This window comes from Equus caballus, chromosome 16 (genome assembly GCF_041296265.1).
Source record: "Equus caballus isolate H_3958 breed thoroughbred chromosome 16, TB-T2T, whole genome shotgun sequence".
Taxonomy (NCBI): domain Eukaryota; kingdom Metazoa; phylum Chordata; class Mammalia; order Perissodactyla; family Equidae; genus Equus; species Equus caballus.
Window position 1 is genome coordinate 43,395,129 of NC_091699.1, and position 21,710 is coordinate 43,416,838.

The window sequence follows — 21,710 nt, forward strand, 5'->3', positions numbered from 1 at the left end:
GAGATGCTTAAGCTTTAGTGAACTGGCATGAATTTTCATTTCGGAAAGGAAAGATCCCCAGGACATGAGTATCCCCTTCCCCTTCCCCTTCCCCGCCCCTGGATCTCTGTGGCCATTCTGTGAGAAGAGGCACAGCTATCGCTGCTTGAGGATTCTGCGGGTCTCACCCTCTGCAGTCACAGAATGGCCGTCTGCTCTCATAATGCGGTCAGGGTGACTCTGCCCACTGAGCTATAAGCACTTATCAGCACCTCTTCCCTTGCTGGGACCTCCCAGCTTCATCCTCCTCTCTGAGTCAGAAACTAGAAAACTCTCTACCCACCCACCTCCCCATCACCTTTGACCCCTTTTTTGGAAAAGGGTAAGAAAAGGAGCCTCTACTCTAACTTTTTTTTTTTTTTTTTAAAGATTTTATTTTTTCCTTTTTCTCCCCAAAGCTCCCCGGTACATAGTTGTGTATTCTTCGTTGTGCGTTCTTCTAGTTGTGGCATGTGGGACGCTGCCTCAGCGTGGTCTGATGAGCAGTGCCATGTCCGTGCCCAGGATTCGAACTAACGAAACACTGGGCCGCCTGCTGCGGAGTGCGCGAACTTAACTTAACCACTCGGCCACGGGGCCAGCCCCTCTACTCTAACTTTTTATCTCTAATATCATCATTCTTCCCTGATGTATTCTACCTAAGTCTGATTCCTTCCTTTAAAATCATAAAATGTCACGCCCTTAGAGACTGTCTGTTCTAAGCTCTTTGTTTTATGGATGGAGAAACTGAGGCTGGAAGGCTGGGTGAGAGGAAGTGAGAGTAATTTGTTCTGATCCTCACAGCTACATAGAAGCAGAACTCAGCCTAAAACCTAAGTGTCCCCTTTCCAGTGTTCCAGGTTGCCTTCGCCTGTTTATCTGTTTTGGCTTATTATGGTATTCCTTCGGCCTTTTTTTTTTTTTTTTTTACTTTTATCTTTTTTTTCCCCTTTTCATCTAATTTTTACTTACTGGTAGTATAATGAGCAAAATGTCCCACAAGATTTGCAATGAGATTCAGCAGCCCCCTTCTTACCTCTGTCCCATTTCTTCTTCCCCAAGACAACCTGCTCTCACTCTTTTTGCCTGGTTATTTTGATGTCTCTAAATAACGTGTTGGCAGCGCTGCTTCCTGATGCTTGATGTAGTGGCTGTCTATCAGGTTCCTGGTGTGGAGGGTGAGGATTAAAGTCTTCCATCACCCTGATACCCCATATCGCCCATCTAAGTTTTTTTGCACATGGTCTTTAGAATGTTAAATTAAGAAAATAAAGCTTATGTTTTCTCATTTTATTACTGACATTTGAAAAACAGAAATTATAATAATCTAATTTTTGATCTAAGGTAGAAATAGGATTTTTCTTTTGTATACTGTGTCTTCTTTTTCGTTAGTATTTGGAAAGCAGTCTTTCATAAAGCTGGAGAATGGGTGTCATTTCCATGGCATTTACTTCCTCTTGGCAACATGTATTTTTCTAATTTAGGACTGTTTCTCTACTTGCCAATCTTGTTCTTCCAGATGTTCGTGGCATGGCTCGTTGTGGCGTCCATTTTGCTGGAGGATGCTGCAGAGTGTCAGCAGCATTGTGCCCTCTCTGGGCTGTCAAAGACACAGAGTGTTAGTGTACTTTGTTTCCCAGCTTATGGCTTCACCATATGGAGACGTACGACTATTTCATAAAGTCTTATTTCATATAAACCTCATATTTTAAAAAAATATATCACTCTTCAGGTACATATGCCACAGGACTTTAGGTGGATATAAGCTGTTAAGACGCATGGCATCGAGGTGCCCCTGGGCAGTGGTTGGATCACGCTGTGCTCAGAAGGCATCCTGCTGCCCTTCCTCCCTCCCAGGGCATCACTGGTGGTTCCTGATGACCTCTGGGAAAAACTGCAGCCTCCTTTCTTTTTCCTGATTTCAGGTAGATGCGTTGAGATTACGACTGGAAGAGAAAGAATCTTTTCTCAATAAAAAAACAAAACAGCTACAGGACCTCACAGAAGAGAAGGGGACACTGGCTGGAGAAATTCGCGACATGAAGGATATGTTAGAAGTGAAGGAAAGAAAAATCAATGTCCTTCAGAAAAAGGTGAGTAGCTGACATTAAGGCATTGGTAGCATCCATGTTTTGTCATTTCCAAGAAATTTTTGAGCTTGTGGTAAAGAAGAAATTTTTGTCTAAGAATTTTGGAGTAAGAAGTATGCACTTTTAGCTTACTGGTATTTAATTTACTGGTAGTTGTATCATGTCATTTTTAGCAGGGCCTGATGAATTTTCTATTTGATTACCTGAAAACTAAATAGTGGTGATTTTTTTCATTTGCCAGCTTAAACATGGAAATAATTGTTTAAATTTAGATGTAAGTCTAAAACAATAAAAAGCCCCAAAAGTTAGTTAATTTTTCCTTTTTCGCTACTGAGAGTTGAGCAATGTATTATGTAGGTCTTAGAGGTATTTTAGATGGATTTTTTATTTACGTCAACTTTAGTAGGTCTTATCCTGCCAAACCCATACAGATTTCAGGGGGTCGGGTAATGTTTACACTCATTACTTAACTGGAATCAGTGAGAGAATGTGTAGTAAGTTCTGACTACAGTGACCTAACACAGAAGGTGCTTGACCTGGGGTTAGGACCCTTCTTTCCTTCCTTCTTTCAGCAGCTCATTTTCTCCATTGTAGAGGATACAGGTTTTGTGACAGCACCCTGATTTTCTTTTGGAGAATTCCCATTTGCTACTGTGTACAATTTTAGTGGGACTGTAGTGTCCCCTGCCTTTCCCTAGGAAAAGGATAGGCAAAAAGAGAAACCAACACCTGCTTGTTTAAGAAAGAGAAATGTATTGGAAAGACATAGGGCTCTCAGGTTAAGAGGCAGCCAGCATAGAAACTGGGAGGGAACCAGTGGTGGGCAGCAGGAGATGGCCAGCCTGGATGCTGCCATAGACAGGCATGTTACTGTGTACCATGCTGCAGCTGTAGGCAAATGGAATCTAACTGGCCTTTCCTCTTGGTGTCATTTGCTGTCGTCATCTCTCACTTTATTTATATCAACAGCATTCTAGCTGTTTTTCCTGCTCCTACCCTTACCTTTCCTACAGCCTGTTCTTAACACAGAAATTGGAGTAGTCCTTTTAACACATAAAACACTTCTTACCACTCTCTGATCAGAACTCACAACCACCCACGTAAATGGGGCCCAGTGCAAAATGAAAGTGTGGGGCCCCTTGCTCAATAAGTATTGAAAATTTCAGGATGGTAACAGCAGGGCATTAAAGCAAGCATGGGACCCTTCTGAGTTTGGGGCTGTTTGCACCCATGAAGCCATTCCCATCCCCAGTAGCTTCCATCCTCACTCTCTGGATATTGGTGATCTGATGGATCATATTATTAATTCACTTCTGTAGACATCTTTACAGACAAAGTTCTGGCAGTTGGTTTCCCCCTTTGTAGCTCCAGGTAATTGGTACAGATGATTAGAAGAGAACTGGGAAGAGACGATGGCGGATTCCTGAATCAAAGAGACTGTCTAGGGCAGGTGGGACTAACAGAAAAACAGTTACAGTTGCAGTTCTTGGAGCACGTACTAAGAATTCAAAAGAAGGCTTTTCGTTTTAAATCCCCAGCAGTGAATGATAACAAAGGCTGACATTTACTGAGCTTACTTGTGTTGAACACTGTATGCTGGGGACTCTGCTATACTCGTTAACAAGTGTTCTTTACTGACTCTTAACCCATAACCCTGTGAGGCAGGTACAGTTATTAACCCCAGGAACTGAGGCTTATGATTCGCTTGCCTGAGGTCATACAACCTAAATACAAGTTTTTTGTCTTTGGGAAAATAGAATAAAATACTTATTGCAAATTAAGAGAATAAGCCTCATTTTTCTTTGGACCTCATGTTTTGTGATGATGATACCAGGTGTGAGAGTGAATCAAGGAAGAAGATCACAATTGCTTTTTTATACCAGGAGTTGAGACTAAGCTCTCTCATTCTTGAGGACCGAGTGGCAACAATTTTCTCTGTAAAGATTTTGGGAAGGCACTTTCAATGCAGAAGTGACAAATGGCCACTTTTGCTGACATGCATATTTTACAGAATTTTAAACTTTCCCCCCAGCCAGATTCAAAAGAACTAGTTTGGAAGTTCGAGAACAAAGCTGTTGGATATTATGGCGTTTTTGGGCAACATGATCATAACCCCACTTATTTAAACCATGTAGATAATGAATTTGGAAGTATTTCGTGTATATTTGGAGAGCTTGTTCAGCTTTAAGTTTTCTTCACTGAGTGTTTACCAGTACATCTGGGGAGGAAATAAAATCACTGGCGACATAGCGAAGGGGCAGGAGTTCTCTTATACCTGCAATGTGAAAGAGAAATTATCCCTAAGGAAGTGATGTACACAATTCAGAAACTGACTCGAAATGTGGGAATAACACAAAAGCTAATGGGCCAATGAACCATTGTCTTTGCGAGTGGAGACTCCTTAGAGTTTTGACCACATTCAGCATAATTGGCTGTTTTAAGGCAGGCCTGGATTGGAATAGCATAAGCTTTGGATTAGGGTGTCTTGGCGTGGAAGAATAATAAACTCGTGTCAATGTCAGAGGTGCAGTATTACTTAATATTTCTTTTTCGTAGACTTTTGGCAGCCAGCAATGTGTTTTGATGCCAGTAGAGCTGGGTATGCTCCTTTCATAGCCATGTTTAACCTGGCGAAGCTAGGCTTGCACCTCGTATCTGTCAGCTTTACCTTCAGAGCCTGGGTCTCAGAAGTCTTGTGTGCTCCATAAGCCACATGGACAAGTCACATGTCTGGGCAACAGACATGGACTGATGCTCTAAGCATTTAGTTACTTGAGGAAGGAAGTGAAGTTGAATAAACAGAGAACCCCAGGTGGCAGAATATCTGGAATCAAGCCTTTGTTGGAAAACACAAGTCATCGAGAATGGATTTTTGGTCCTACCACCATAGTTTTGGCTCTACTTTATAATTCCAAGATATGGAGTTCTTTTAGTAGGGGACAAAAATGTACATGTGTGAAAACTGTTTATTGGAATATCTTCTTGCGGCTATGATACTAAAGTCAGAGGAGTGGCACAGTTTTCATGCTACAGCCATAGCATACTGGTCCCATACCTGAATTCAAACTTTAACTGATGAAGTGCTACCTGACTATTGAGTTTTTGTAGGAAATGTCATAAAACCTTGATGACATTGTACATTTGGAAGGTGTACAATGCCCAGGATTTTAGGACATGGTAGCATTTATTTAAACCAGATCAAATTCAAACTGTTATGTAGCTCATAGATTCTTGTACCATAAACTTACTACCCAAGAAATTTTTTTAAAAGCCATTAAATTGGACAAAAATTCTATCTCCATTTTCATCCTAGGTCTCAATCCCATGAGCAATGTGAATTTATAGAGCAGAGGTACTTTATTTATTAGGGGTAGAAAAACAGATGGAGATTTCTCTGGAAGCCAAGTTCACCAGCTGCCTAGGGCTTCATGGTTTGCCCTGTGGTAGAAAAGGTAGGGAGAGATGAGTGGAGTTGACTCCTGGGAGTGGAATATATGGACCTGCCCACTTTAACAGCTTTATTTTATGTAATTGGAAGTGCGGTGGTAAAAATTCTGAATGACGATGAACTCAAAGGTAAGGATGCTATGGGAGTGTGGTTATTAACATACTGAGTTTCTTCATGAAGTTTATCAAAAGAAGTAATATCTGAGAAGATGACTATAGAACATAGATATTTCCACATTAGTGAAAAATTGGTGTGAGGTATAGAGGACTTTTTGATTCAGTTGAGCTCTTTCTAGTGTTTAAACATCCAGTTGAACTTTTATTTTTATTTTTGGCAAACCTCCTAATTTTTTGAACACGTGGAAAATCATATTCATTTTGCATGTACTGAGTATTTCCGATGTGTCAGTCAGTCACTACTCTAGGTCCTGGAGGTTCAAAGAGAAATAAGACATTCTCCAGTCCTCAAGAAGCTGACAGTTTGGTTGGGCAGACAGACACGCATAATCCTAAATGTAAGTACAGTGAAGAGCAATGTGGCATGTTACCAGAAGCAAACCACTTGATGGATGCAAACAGCAGAAGCTAATTCTGGCTACCTTAAGCAAAAGGGAATTTATTGCAAGGATATCCAGAGCTCTAGTATCTGACTAGTAGAACCAGATTAGGGGTGATCAGGGACCAGAACATCTCTAGGAGACCAAGACAAGGCAGGCAGTGCCATGATCTCATAACCGGGAGCCTCTGGTCACGTGTCTTTTCTTGATCTCGCACCATCTTCCCTCTGCCCTTATATCACACTGTTGGTCAAGATTCAAAGTTCTGGGACAGATCTCCAAATTTCACACAAGAGCTTCTCATTAGCAGGATCTAAATAGACCTTCCCTAAAAGGAATCTTGGAAATGTGGTTCCAAGCTTTCCACCTGAGCTTTCCATCAGTTCTTATGTCACTTACTCAGGGAAGTCTTTGCTGACACGGCAGGCTGGGAAAGATTTTATGCTCTAAAGCGTTTCTTGGCTCAGTTTGAAATTATGCGTCCCTTTAGTGAATGTTGGCTTCCCTCCCAGGGCTAAGCTCCTCGTGTGCCCCAACCGTGATCATCAAGATATCTCCATCTCCTTGCAAAATTCTTGGCAGGGGATGGTCCTCAATCAATATGCATTGGGTGAATAAATTATATCAGCAAATTCTGAATGAATGAGAACTTTGGAGTAGAGAAACCACTTTGAGACCCACTCCTGGACGAAGAATATTGTTAACTGTGAGAAGAGTCCTTTGCCCCGAAATGTCAAACCCACTCATTGTTCCCAGGACAGTATGTTCTGTATAGGCTGCAAGATGGAACCATCCCATAAATAATAAAACAAAGATGAGGAATTGACTGTTGCTGTACCCACTTCTGACACCTCCAGCCTCAGTTCCATTACCCTGGGAAGGTAAAAAGGGATGAAGGCTTAAGTAAGGGAGCTTAGCCAGTCTTCCTTCATTTTCCATTTTAATATAAAGAAAACGTGGTATTTATAGAGAATACTGTCTTGTTATGCAAAAGAAAGCTTCCTCCTCTAGTTCTCACTTCTAACTTATGGGAGTGTTAAAGGCAGGGTACTTTATGAGAATGATATAATGAAATTGCTACTTATGCATGGTCATTTCCAATTATGACCATGCAAATGTTAATTTTCATAACAAAAGAATAATCTGGGATTGATTGAGCCCTTACTATATACAGACACTGTGCTAAGGGCTTGGCATCCTTAGGTTACGTATCCTTATGACAAACCTAATGGCACGTAGGTACTATCATAATCCCTATTTTTAAAATGAGAGACTGGTTTAGGGAGTAACTTACCCAGAGTCACGTGGCAAGGAAGTGATGGAACTAGTCTTAACCACCATCCTATTCTGGTGTTTTTCTACTTTATGATTCTGCCTCCTTCATGAGACAAGTGGGATCATTAACTTTTAAGGATTAGCTAAGTGATAATTTGAGCAACTTTCTTCAGGTTGATACACAAATATGCCTACTTTTAATAGCAAACAGACAGAGATGCAGTTACTACATAATGTGATGAAAAATAAGTAACCAAATAAATGAATAAAATACAACACCAGATCTGGATTTTTAAAAATATATGTTATGCTATGTTTAGAAAAAAGAAAGATTATGATGACCTTCAGTTTTTGTTTGTTTTTACCCCCATGAGATTCTTCATGTACCATTCTAAACCATTGGATTGTTTTGCCACTTTGTTTTCAAAGGATTGCCCCATTTTTGCTCTCATCTTATTTTCACTTTGTTTTAGCTGTTGGCTTATAGAACTTAGACCTCAAAAGATGTTTGAGACATCTAAGCAGCTTTCCTGGACTAGTCATAGATGAACTCATAATTTTGGTGATTCCTCACTGAGTCCCAAGAGGAAGCAGTCTGGGAAGCTGTTCTGCTTTGCAGTGATGGTCAACTAGGGTCTGACCTCAGTGTAGGCGAGCTCACTCTGCATCTGAAGCCAGGAACTGGGCTGGCATCCAGAGGTTGGAGCTGCAACCAGGGTGGCCATGGGTCTAAGGCAGTGGTTTTCAACCAGGGGACACATTACCCGCCCTTCCCTCCCCCCCCTCCCCCGCCATCTCCTCCCCAGGGACATTTGGCAATGTCTGTAGATAGTTTTGGCTTTCACAGCTGGGGGATTGCTACAAACATCTGGTGGGTAGAGTCCAGGGGTGCTGCTAATATCTTACAATATAAAAGAAACACCCCCTGCACCCCAAAACAAATAATTATCCAGACCAAACCCTGGCCTATGGGAGTCCTTTTCTTCCCGTGGCTAGACTGCCCTACTTATCTTGTTTCTGTCTGCTCCCTGCCTTGAGAGAGTATTCCTTAAAATGATTTTTACTTAGTATAATAGACATTTCTCTCTCCTCTGGATATTATCTTGGCTGATATGATTAACATTTTTAGCTACACTTTTTCTCTGGCATCATTACAGGCAGTTTACAGAGGTGAATGTCTTGTGTATGTGTGTGTGCATATGAGTGTGTATGATGTTTAAACTATTACTATTACTTTCTCTTTTAAAATTTTCACATATATAATAAAAATAATATATAATTTTCACATATGATAATCCATACTTATAAAGAGTATATATAGCACTCTTGAACTATTAAAATGATTAGCATTATTAAAACTGATCTGACCACACTGATCATATCAACTAATTTGGAGGAGGATGCTGGTCAGCTGTGGTACAGGGGACATATAATACAAATAAAGCATCTGCTTCAGACAGAACATGGATCACCCAGCTGGTACCACCTAGTTTAAATTTCTAAATGCCAGCATTCTAGTCATTTGGATAAGTGACCTTTAAGACTAATATTTTTCTGACCAAAAAAAATGCACTTTATTTTAGTAGCCTTTTGGGCTGAAAACCTGATTTCTATATTCACATTTAATGTATTTTTTCATATATTTTATCTAGTTATTTGGGATATGGTAATGTTATTTGTTAAATGTGGCCTGAATGTAGATTTAATTAGTATGTTGTTTAAATATTTGCAATTAAAAAGTATCTAAATTAGTGTTTGTGATTTGCCAGTTTTCTTTTGAACAATGCTTTCTTCAGTCTAGAAAATATAAGAAAAAGCTAACTTACCATATCATATAATAAATTCTCTATACGTGTTCTGTGTTTCTAGGGTGGCAGGATGTCATCGGTCTAAGCAGAAGCATCTTTGCTCTGGCATCATTTAATACTTTGTGTCTTTATCATGGGGTGAAGTTGAAGCCAAGGGTTCTAGTGCTAATTAAATTTCACAGGACAAATAATCACTAAGCATGCATGGCTGTTACTTTAGGCTGACATTACTTGCCCAGTGTTAGTGATGGCCTAAGGAAAAAACAGCTTGGTGATTTTAACCAATTGATTCTATTGTCAGAAGTCCATTTTGCCACAATGAAGTGATATTTCAAAGGTCACTCTGTGTCTCTTGAGTAGACATTTGGCTTCCTTGGTAAATCTAAGCTTCTTTGTGAAGCAGTGAATTCACCAGCCTCCTCTTTTGTGTATATTGCTTTTCTTCTAAGGGATTTGAAGTTGCCCTTCTCTTAGAGATGACACTAATGAAATAACCTTTTGTTATAGAAAGAACCAAAGTTAAAAAATTTGCCTTCTGATGGGCAATTAGAGAGATTTAGAGAAGTCTGCTCATTCATTCATACATTCATTCAACATCTATAGGCACTGTCCTCAATTAGCTGCATCTTTCTACCTCCTGGTTCTATTGAACACAACCCAATATTATTTGACTTAAACTACATGTGAAAATGGATATACTGATGAAGCATGGGCAATCCTGACGACAGAAAGATAGGAGAACAGTATACCTGGAAGAGATTTTATGGACCCTCCTACTCCAACTTTTTCATTTTTCCACTCAAGACACGGGGTCCTGAGAGATGAAATGACCTGTTTAGGGTCACAAAGCTAGTTAGTGACAGAGCCTGGACTCTGATTACACTTTTCCTTTTTGTTCTCTGCATGCCCCATGACATCTGAGGCCTTGGGCACCAATGCCCTGTTCTGGCCAGCTTGCCTCCTTTCTTCCTGCCATCCAGTCAACCAACAATGAATATTCAGCATCTGTAATGATCTGGAGGTTCTGGAGGCACTGGGGGATACATAGGCTATTGAAGAAGGTGTAGTTTCTGCCCTTTGGGAACTCACACTCATGGAAAAAACTGCTAAACAAGTTTAGGCAATTACAGAGCAGTTTATGATGTGTGCTATACCAGCCAGGTACCTGGTGCACATAGGAAAGGCACCTCACCTATTGTGGGGAGTGGGATGATCAAGGAAGACTTCTGGAAAAGTTGATGACTAAGCCAAGATCTCAGGGACCAGGAAGTGTTGTCCAGTCAAAGCAGCGAGAATAGCATTTGCAAAGGTTTGGCTCGAAGAGGCAGCACAGTGCATTTGGTGGAATCAGAAATAATTTAATATAGATGGACTACTCCCCTGTCCCATTTAGGAAACAAATTTCATAGTTAGAAGTTTTTCTGTTCTTTATGTCTTCTAGCAATCAAATATATTTTGTAATTAAGGTTTGAGAGTCATTTTGACTTCCTTATTATAAATATTCTCTTCCAGTCCCTTGTGACTTGCAAGTGGCAATAGTGGTTATCTGTGTTATTTCAAAATGCAGTTCAAGGCCAGATCATGCTGAGAACTGATTCTTATTCAGTAAGAGGACTGATCCTTAGCCAGGGGAGGCAAATTCTCTTTGAGATAAATATTTGCTTCTGCATTAAGACCTTATATTCTGTGCTCCATTTCAGCATGATGGATTTTTTTAAAGGTTTGTTTATAATTACCTGCAAAATCTCTTGAAGATATAAAATAAAAATGCCCAGAGTGCCCTGACCGTGGCTGCTACCCTAGTGGGTGCCGGCATCTTGACACATCTGTCAGTCTGGGCTGCCAGCTGTTGTTGTTTTGTGACACAGGATTAGAGGTGGTTGAGCCTTTTCATATTTCAGTCTGGAGATGATTCTGTTTTTCTTCCCACATACTCCCCAGGCCGTTTGATTTAAATCAACCTTATTTATGTGGGAAGGAAAATTTTCTGTCTGTCTTTTTTACTTATCCTGTGTTTGGCAATGGATTCTCCTTTGCTGTGAAGAGTTTACACATATCTGTATTAGCATTTATCATGTTATATTGTCCAGAGAAGTCCATAATTCAAAACTTTTATTATATGTGTCTAAGTTTTCCATAAGAATAAATATAAATTAGAGGTGATATGTTCTTGGGGGCATATAACTCCACAGTTGCTGTGAATGAGGGGCATCTTAATACTGTTCTGATATTGCAGTCTCATTGCCATTCTTTTTCTTTATCCTTACTTGATTGTACTATACTTGTTTGCAAACTAAAAGATGTAACTACTTTAAACAGACTATTTTCACAGAAGCTGAATTCTAAATTAATACCACCGAGTATAAAACAATTTGGGACCTTCATCATAACATTTTATCACACTTACCTCCTTTTTAGGTTGCTTACTTTTGAGAACCAGCAATAACACCAACATGTAATCAGCCCTTGGATAATATAGTTTATCAAAGTAATTTGTAATTCTAACAAAAGTGCTATGGTCGGTATAATTCTAAGATGGCCCCACGGTTTTCCTAGCTCCATGAGGTACATTCCCTGAGTAATGCCCCAAACTGTGAATATGATGGATTTAACACCCACAATTAGCTTATGTTGTATAGCACAGTTGACTTTAAGAAAGGAGATTATCTGGGTGGGCTTGACCGATCACATGAGCCTATTAAATCTGGATACTAAGGTTCGAGATAGTGAGGTCAGAGATTCCAAGTATGAGGGGGATTGAATGCGTGAGAAGTTTTTCACTGTTGACTTGAAGATGGATTTAACACCTGTGATTAGATTACATTAGATATTTTTCTAGAGTCTCCAGACAAATACTCATTCTGGCCACACCCTGATTTCATCCTTGTGTTACCCTAAACAGAGAACTCAGCCATACTATGCTGGAATTCTGACCTATAGAACTGTGAGTTGATATATGGATGTTGTTTTAAGCCACTAAATTGGTGATATTTTGTTACACAGCAAGAGAAAACTGGTACAAGTGCATATTAAAATAACTGTTCAGTAGTAACAAAACTCTTGCAGAAATCCAGAGGCTTATATACAGTAGTGGAGTTCACAGGATACTGACAAGGGGTGTTGGCTCCTTAAAGTGATGTCGCTTGTAACTGTAATGAAAGCAGTTTCCAATAGCTTTAATGGCTCAGCTTAGAAACCATGGGAGTTTTGATGAATTTTTATTATTTTAGGGGGATTTGCATTACTTCAAAATGTATACATAAAAGTGAGCTTTCATTACACTTTTCAGATTGTACTATTTCATATTGCATAACTAAGATTTCTTAAAATATGATGTTACGTTTTTGTGTGTGTTTCCCCATTAGAGTCTGAGCCCTGTTAGATCCTAGCTAGAAAATTGAAATGTAACAGTAAAAATAAACAAATCTATCCAAAATTCTGGTGAGATTCAGGGTGAGTAAACAAATAGGAATGGCCGTGTTCCAATAAAACTTTATTTACGAAAACAGTCAGTGGGCCAGATTTGACCCATGGGTTCTAATTTGCTGAGCTCTGGTTTAGATCACAAGTTATTATAGCCTAGAGGCAATTCTAACATATAACGACCTTCATGGCAAGTTTGAGATATTTTTTAATATATTCCAAATATTTGATAGAGTTGAACGAGGTGTACTTCTTTTGAGGGCCATATTAATTATTTGCCTCAGACATTCCTCCTGGTGCGGTGGGAAGTAAGTCGTTTGCTCCCAAGGCTGAGGTCTTCCCAAGTTTCTCTTGCATTCTATAGCTTTTTTGTGAGTGAAGGCTGAATGAAGCAAAGCTAAGCAAACAGAATGTGCTCGAATGAATAGCACCGATTGACTTGGAGTGGAGATATTTCTTTCTTTAGTATTGAAACATGAAGTTAAATTCTTTAGGCTGTATATGATACTTTGACTTATAAGAGCGTATGAAGGGTAGCATACATATACCGAGGCTCTCTCCAAATTATGAATGTTTGGAAACTTGTGAAGTGCTGGAGGCTAGACAAGGGTGGCCAGGTGGGAAGGTCGGGATCGACCCAAGGATCCTTTACTGCTGTTCATGCAACCAACACTTTTTATTAGAGCTTGTAGGGAAGTGTTCTTTGAAAGAGATAGATGGTGGGTATAAAATGTCAGGTAACTGGAGGAAGAGAAATGGGTACAGTTGACCAAAGCTGCTTCATCTGCCAGTTCTTCATCTAGGAATTCATCCTAAGAAAAAATTGAGGTCGTAGGCATAGATTTAGCCACAGCCTTGTTCATAGCATGGTTCTTTAAATGGTTTTTTTTTGGCTGATCAGTGAAAATACTATAAAGTGGAGAAGTGACTAAATAAATGATAGTATCATTCCTGCGTGGAAATTCAGCCAATAGGAAGGATGTTATAGAAGAATAGCTAATGACATAAAAAGATGTTCACCTTATTTTGTTAATTGAAATAAACTGTTTACAATATGTATATGTACAGAAAATGATCAGAGAATGCCTGTTTTCTCACACCCTCACCACTATAGTGAGTGTCACTATAGTGAGACTATTTTTGTTTTAAAAAGTTTATGCACACACACATATCCACACATATATACACTCATCAGTATAATTAGTTTGTTAAGAGCAGGGACTATGACAGGCCTGACTGAATCTCAGCTTATGTGCTTTTTTTTTTTTTAAAGATTGGCACCTGGGCTGACAACTGTTACCAATATTTTTTTTTTCTGCTTTATCTCCCCAGCCCCCCCGTACACAGCTGTATGTCTTAGTTGCAGGTCATTCTAGTTGTGGGATGTGGGATGCCACCTCAACGTGGCCTGATGAGCGGTGCCATGTCCGCGCCCAGGATCCGAATCCTGGGCCGCCGCAGCGGAGCGTACGAACTTAACCACTCAGCCAAGGAGCCGGCCCCTCTTATGGGCTTTTTAACCTTAGACATGTTACTTACATTTTCTCTGCCTCGTTTTTCCTATGTTTAGAATGAAAATAATCTCACATCTCACTTTTGGTCTCACTTTTTCTCAACATAGTAGGTGTTCAGGAGGTGTTTGTTGAATGAACAAAGTGCCCATCACTGTTGATGCACAATAAATTATTATTTTATATTCAAAATTAGAATTTAAATGCTAAACCCATTGACTGTTTCAAAGAACTTGGAAAGAAAATGGAATTGCTTTATAAAGATCATTTTTAAATTGATTTTTAAATTTACATACAGTAAAGCTCACTCTTTGTGTTGTGCAGTTCTGTAGTTTTTGACAAGAGCATAGAGTTGTGTCACTACCGCCACAGGACACAGGACAGTTCTGTCACCTCAGAAACCTTCTTTGTGCTGCCTCCTCTATAGTCAGTCCCTCTCCCCACACCTTAGTCCCAGGCAACCACTTATTTGTTCCCCATCCTTATGGTTTTATCTTTTCCAAAATGTTGTAGAAATGGAATCATACATTATATAGCCTTTTGTGTCCAGCTTCTTTCACTTAGCATAATGCATTTGAAATTCATCCATGTTATAGCCTTTATCAATAGTTCTAGAGATAATACTTTTAAAGATAACTTCTATTATATATGAAACATTCTGTATCATAACCACGCAGGTCTTTTATCTCTGAAGTTGTCCTGAAGCCAGAGTCATAACAGTGTAGAATGTTAGCACTAAAGAAGACTTGAGAAACAGTCTTTTCTAACTCAGCCTGTGGAGAACCTTAGGGGTCTAAGAGCCAGAAACCAAATGTATTACCCAAGGTGAGTTCAAGACAGAGTTGAGACCAGAAACCAGAGCCTTGATGAGAAATTAGCAATGTTATATTGGAATTTAGATGGAGTAAACTGTTCTGGTGATGGACTAGTGGAAAAGTCCCTGAAGGGCAGGGAGAGGCGGGTATGTGTGTGTGATGTGATGTTGAAATTATGACATTTAATTATTTTTAGAAGGAAAACAAACCAGTACTTTTTTGTGTCTAGAATAGGAAGAAAGGACCTTCTATCATTATTATTATTATTATTTTGTAATAGAAGTGAGTTTGTATAAATCCACCTCCATTTTCTAACATTCGTAGTAAGCACTGGTTTGGAGAGTGGCCAGCAGGTATCATAGATGTTGCTTTCATCCCTGGAGCAGATACATGGTAATTGACCAAGCCTTTAAAACACGTAAGGTTGGTCTGATGAGCACCAGATAACCTCAGAAAGCTCACACCAGATCCTGAAGTGTGCAGAGGTGGGTAATTCTGCCCTGAAGCCTTAATTAGAAAGAGTACTTTTATTATTTATTATTTTATCTTGTTTATCTTTTATTTCTGAAGGCATAGTACTACTTTACTTTAAAATAATTGGTTTACATATAAGCATATTGTATCTCTTTTTTTTTAAAAAAGAAATAAAATAGCTTTTTCTTTTAAAAATGAAATTAGGTTTTTTAAAAATGGAATCTCATATCAAATATTGATCCATTTTTATGACATAATGCAATGAACAAAACAAATATTTAGCCTTATGAAAAATTCAGACTTATGGCTTATAATATGAAAAAAACCCCTCTATAAATAACATGAAACGTTTATTTGCTAATTTAAGTTGGTCACAGTAATGCATGTTTATGCCCTTGTGCGTATCAGCTCATTTTCCTCTGCCTTGTTTTAAACTTCCCTTTTAAAATATTTTTATACCAGTTGACTGACTGTCATAGATACAGAACTTAGTTAAGCAACCAAGGTAATTTATATATTTGCTCTGTTTACAATAACTTTAACTTAAATCTCTGCTAAACATGGCAATTGTCATAAGAAAATATATGTTATTTACCATGTTCAAATCTAAACTCTCGGAAATAGTTCTTGAGGAACTGTAATTGTGTCTTTGGTTTGGCATTTCATTTCCGTTTATAGTTCAAACATTTGTTGTATATTTCTGTGTGGTTTATAGATGTTTCACATCAGTGCCACAAGACCTTCACTTAAAATTTTAAGCTAAATGTTCTTTTCTTTGAATAATTCATCCCTTAAAGTCCTGTCTCTCCTTTTGTAGAGTCTCTACGACCAAGGATATGGGAACTAAGCAGGACTGTGCTAAGTGTTACGGTAGTTGACAAACTCGTTCGATCAGATAAGTCTCCCAATTGGAGTGTCAGTGTGGATTAGTCTAGCCCATGGAGAGAAGAAGAAGATAGAAAATAGTGTCCAAAATACTTATAAAAGAAATGAGCTGCGACAGGGAAAGGGCCTGAAACACCATCCCTGTGTTGGTTGAATTGAAGGAAAAATCAAGAACATCAATTTTAGCTATTGAAATTGCCTTACAGTGCATGGGAGGTGCTAATTTGCTCAGACATCTTTTGGCAAACTTGCATGTGGAATCTGCTCAGTCCTGTGGTTATTTATGTGCAGTAATGCCTGCAGCCAGAGAGCTATCTTTCTGGACTTGCTTTTTTCTAGCTGAGAATAAAGGCTTGAGGAATATAGGAGATGTCAGTAGCAACAAGCAACTTGAATTCCTCAAGATAAAGACCATGGCTGGGAAGAATTGAGCAGGCAAGTGAAGGTTACCGACTCCACATTAATAATAAATTTACGAGAGTACGGAACAAATCATGCCAGGCCATCTTTATCGTTTTGTAGGTAGACGTGCAAGATTAAAGAAAGGAATTCAATAGCTGTAATATCTGGAATTGAGTAAATCATCTAATTCAGTGTCTCCACAAATCTTTGGAGGCAGTGGGAGTGGGGGCAGGGGACGGAGAGAACCTCAATGAGAATTGGCTCTGAGAACTGTAATGTGGATTCAATTTGGTTGTTGTAATAAATTACTATGGAACAAGGTCCACTGGGACGATGTTGGGATCAATAGAAGGTCAGGCTGTAACATCTCCAGCAGTGGTCTGGAAGAATGGATAACACACTTTATTAAGCTTGGCAGGCCAGGAGGCTTTGGCACTGTTGTGGTCACCACCACTGTCATTAGCCTTTATGAAGCACCTGTTGGGTATGGGGCACTCTGGGGACTGCCTGAAGAAAGATAGACTGTATACAATTGCCCAAATGGTCAACCTATTTAAAAAATGATGATAATAGGTACAATTTATTGAATACTTACAAGGCTGCCATGAAGAGTGCTAAGCCTTTTTCATGGATTATTTCTTTTAATCCTATTGGCAATCCTTGAGGTGAGGGTTCTCTCCATTTTGCAGATGGGAAAAGTGAGATATAGGGAATTACTGTAGGTAATGCAGCTGGTAAGTAGCAGCAATAGGGTATCAACTGAGGTAGTCTGAGTTTTACTCTTAACCACTATCTAGGCGTATAGTATCCCTATGTGCTCCTGGAGAAAGAGTATGTTTATTTGTTAGGTCGTTCGTTCATTAGCAAATATCCTAAATGTGCTTAAGATGTTCCTGGTGTAGCAGAGGAAACAGAACCTACTCAAAGGTAATTTTCAAAAAATGGTAAAATCGTGATTCTGATACAGATGTAAAATGAACACATGATAAGGATTTTAGTTAACTCATTAATCGATGAAGGAACCAGGCATATGTTAGAACTGGATAGAAAACCTGGAGAACAGAAACATTTATAGATCAGAAATATTGAAATGAATGTGCAAATGGAAGCAAAACTGGTTTTTCCCCAAGTGCAGAGAAAAGTCAATTTAACCTCTACTGGACAAGTCAGAATTTGTGTTAATGGACAAGACCTATTTTCATTGCTATGAGTTACCTACAATTTACCAAATTGTAAAATAGCTCAAAGACAATGAAAGACTAGAATCAGATAAGCTGAAAGAGTGTGATCTAAACAATAGTTTTCTATTGAAGCACAGTTTTTCCTACAAGACTAAAGACAGAGAATTGTGATTCAGTACAGTAGGGTGTGATTTGGGACAAAAGACTTAAATACAGGAAATAAATCCAGCTCTCCTAAATTGTTCAGAGAGGACTTGTAGGCAAAGATGGGAATTAAAATGAGAATCTCTGAGCCTGAAGCCTTCTCATTTTTCAGATGGAGTATCAGAGGCCTTGAGAGCTGAAAGAAGTTGTTCAGTTACTTACCTCCTTAGCCCAAGAAGCCTTGTAACTTCCTGCCTTTCCATGATCCCTTCACTGGCCCTTGGCCAGAGGAGAGTAGGAAGGCCCCAGACCAAAGTGTCTGTGATGGGGAAGGAAAGACTAAGTGTATTAGTTAGGATTCTCCAGAGAAACAGAACCAATAAGATGTATTATGTATATATAGACTTGGCAAGTCCAAAATCTGATGGAGAAGGCAGCAAGCAGGAGACTCTGGAAAGGGTTGCAGTTTGAGTCCAAGGCAGCCTGCTGGTGAATCAGGAAGAGCTGATGTTGCAGATGACGTCTGAAGGCAGCCTGCTGAGAATTCTCTCTTGCTTGGAGGAGATCAGCCATTTGTTCTATTTAGTCCTTCAGCTGATTGGATGAGATCTACCCATAGTATGGAGGGCAATCTGCTTTACCCAAAGACCTCTGATTTAAATGTACATCATCCAAAAGCACCCTCACAGAAACATCCAGAATAATGTTTGACTGAATATTTGGGGATTGTGGCCCAGTCATGCTGACATATAAAATTGACCATCACACCAAGTCAGAGGACTGAGGGGCTTTGCCTGTTCAAATTGGTGATTAGGAGTGGTGGCAGAGTTGGTGGGGGAGATACGGGATACCAGGTACCTGGAGGGTGGTACGGTGAGCAAAAGGAAGGTCAAGAATCTGAAGGTGAAACTTTTCCAACTTCACAACTTTCCCAAGAGCCAGCCCTTAAAGTCAGTCCATGGGTCACAGCAATTACGGAGAGCAGTCACAGCTCTGTACATCTGCCTTGGCAGGGTATGTGTCTCTTTAAATGTGAAGGGGAGGCATGAGTTCAGGATGGGTTTCCGGATAGTCACTACTTGAGAGTATGTTTGAGTATTGGAAGCTATAACTGAAGGATAGGTGGTGATCAAGCCCAGGGTATCTTAGTATAGAAATTTGTAATCTGAATTCATGATTTGTTTTACAAGGGCTTCTCTGAAAATCATGTTGATTACATCACTCTAAGCATACTTGATAACTAGAAATCAGTTATGTAGAGAAAAATTTAGTGGGAACATAATGCAAAGAAAAATAAAATTTTATTTTATTGTTTACTTCTATAGCTTTACCAGACCTCCTGGAGGCAAATACCTCCAGGGAGGTATTTATGATTATTATCATCATTGGAATTCTTATTTTATTTTATAATAACAGCTGATATTTACTGAGCAGTTCCTCTGTGCTGAGTGTTGTGTTAAGGACTTTACATGTTATAAGAGTAACTTCCCAACCAACTCCAAGTCTTTCCTCTGCGTCACTCTCTCAGTGAGGCCGCCCTGACCACCGTGTGCAGTAGTGGAGCAGCTTGCCCCAACCCCAGCAGTCTTTATCCTTCCTACCTAGCTCTGCTTACTCTTTTTTCCCCATAATATTTCACCTTCCAATACACTATCACTTACTTATTAATTTTGTGTATTGTCTTTCATCTGTCTCCCTTTGCTGGAATCTAAGTTTCACAGTGGCAGGGATCATCGTCTGTTTTGTCGTTTTGTGCATTGACGTAGCCCAAGTGCGCAGATCCGCCTTTAGGAGCTGAAGAAGTATTTGTGGAATGTCGTGGATGAGTATCTCATTTAATCCTCAGGACAGTTAGGTACATACTGTACTTATCCCAATCTGAAAGAAGAGATTCTGGGAAGTTACTTTGGCGATGCATTTTAGGCACATCTTAGAGAGGCTGAAGAATCACATGGCTAAGTCAGAACCCTACCCAGTCAGCTGGGGTCTTGCCATAGGCTTTGCAGTTGAGAAGAATTCAGCAGTTCTGAAGATTCCACAGGCCTAGAGTGAGGCCAAGAAGTGCATAAGCAGCGTGGGGCCCCATGCTGACTAATTAAAAGAAAAAAGACCAGTCAAAAAGTGTTAAGATGGGGAGTTACTGTTTAATAGGTACAGAGTTTTAGTTTTGCAATATGAAAAGAGTTCTGTGGATGGATAGTAGTGATGATTGCACAACAGCATGAATGTACTTAAAACTACTGAACTTTACACTTAAAAATGGTTAAGTTGGTAAATTTTATGTTATTTGTGGTTTATCACAATTAAAATTAAAATACAAAAAGTTTTAAAAATAAAAAAGTGTTAAAATTTATTAGCCATTATTTATGATATGTGTGTATATGTGGAGGAAGGAGGGAAAGGTGAGAAATAAAAAGATTTTGTTGGGGCAATGGGAAGCAGAAAACACTTGGAGTTAAATTTTTACTTCTTACTTTTCTGACTCTGTTGCTTAGACCAGTTCTTAAGCCTCTCTCAGCCTCATTTTCCCCAGTCTCTGTGATAATCATCATCATAGTGCCCACCTCATAGAGAAGTTGTGGGGATTCATGAGAGAATGAATGAAAAGGGCCCAGCACAGTGCCTGGCTCCTTACGAATCCTTTTCTTTTTAGGAGCATTCCTAATCAAATAATCAGGGTATACACTTTTATTCTTGCCAAATTCTTACTATATTGGTTGATTCTTTTTGGAAGGCAGTGACTACAGGACTGAGAGCATTACAAGACCAACACCAGAAAGTGCTTTCTACGTAGTCCTTCTGTTTTCTGCTCAGATGATATTACATTATGACTACTCATTACTGACACTGACAGTGATTTCTCAGCTCTTGAAGGTTGATGCCTTTTTGTGTGAGTTTTTTCTTATGTCCCAGCAGTGCAAGGAAACCCCAACCCTCTTACAAGGCCCAGACTGGAAACATTTATTCCAGGTTATTTTCAAGATTGTGACCTGGTCAGTGTTGTTGATTTGCATCTCTCTCTTCTATTTGAGGTGGTTGCCAGTGGAGCCACTGAGTTGTAACTCTTCTTTTCTTATTTGGGCATTGAGAAGTAGGTTTCTCCTTTTTCCCGAGAGAAACATCACAAAGTTGTAGCAAGCATGTAAACATCCTTATGAGACTGAAGAAGCTATAAAGACCTAGTGACATTTCTTGTTTCCCTTCCCTCCTCTTTTGGGGACCTATGTAAATTATCTCTTAGGAATGGAACGCACCAAACCTTGTGTCCTCTAGGGACAGGTTTTCATAGTATTTTTCTCCAGGCAAAGGAAAGATGGTCACATGGCAAATAGTTAAGGTCTTGGCCTGGCAAGGTAGGATGATCTGAGGGTTTTCTGGACATTGCTCAATTCTTTATTACTTACGGGAGATGAATTTACTGGGAAGCTAATGATGCTCAAATTCATGCCACCTCCCTTGTGCCTGTCTCTCCCAAAGCCCTGACAGTGTGTTCTCGTGTTTATAGTATATGTTTTTGTAAATTTCACAAAATTAAGATATTTCTGTACTTCTTTAAAGAACCTTTCCTACTCCCACCCAATTCAGGCCCTACAAAATCGGAGTCCACCCTTGTATAACAACAAGTTGCTGTTGACATTGAGCAGACAGCACCAACCACAACATGGCAACTCTCAATACAG

The 21,710-nt window shown here is 39.4% G+C and overlaps 1 protein-coding gene across 31 annotated transcripts in view; it reads left to right on the top strand.

The window, feature by feature from the left end:
• ERC2 (ELKS/RAB6-interacting/CAST family member 2) overlaps positions 1–21,710 on the top strand; it is a 904,450-nt gene that overhangs the window by 355,648 nt on the left and 527,092 nt on the right. For all 31 annotated transcript variants that reach the window (XR_011426862.1, XR_002800567.2, XR_011426853.1 and 28 more), the window contains one exon: positions 1,944–2,111. Coding sequence is in view for 16 of the 31 variants with exons in the window: in XM_070237383.1 (XP_070093484.1) it covers positions 1,944–2,111 (168 nt within the window). In the remaining 15 variants the exon portion in view is untranslated. The remainder of the gene's footprint in view (positions 1–1,943; positions 2,112–21,710) is intronic.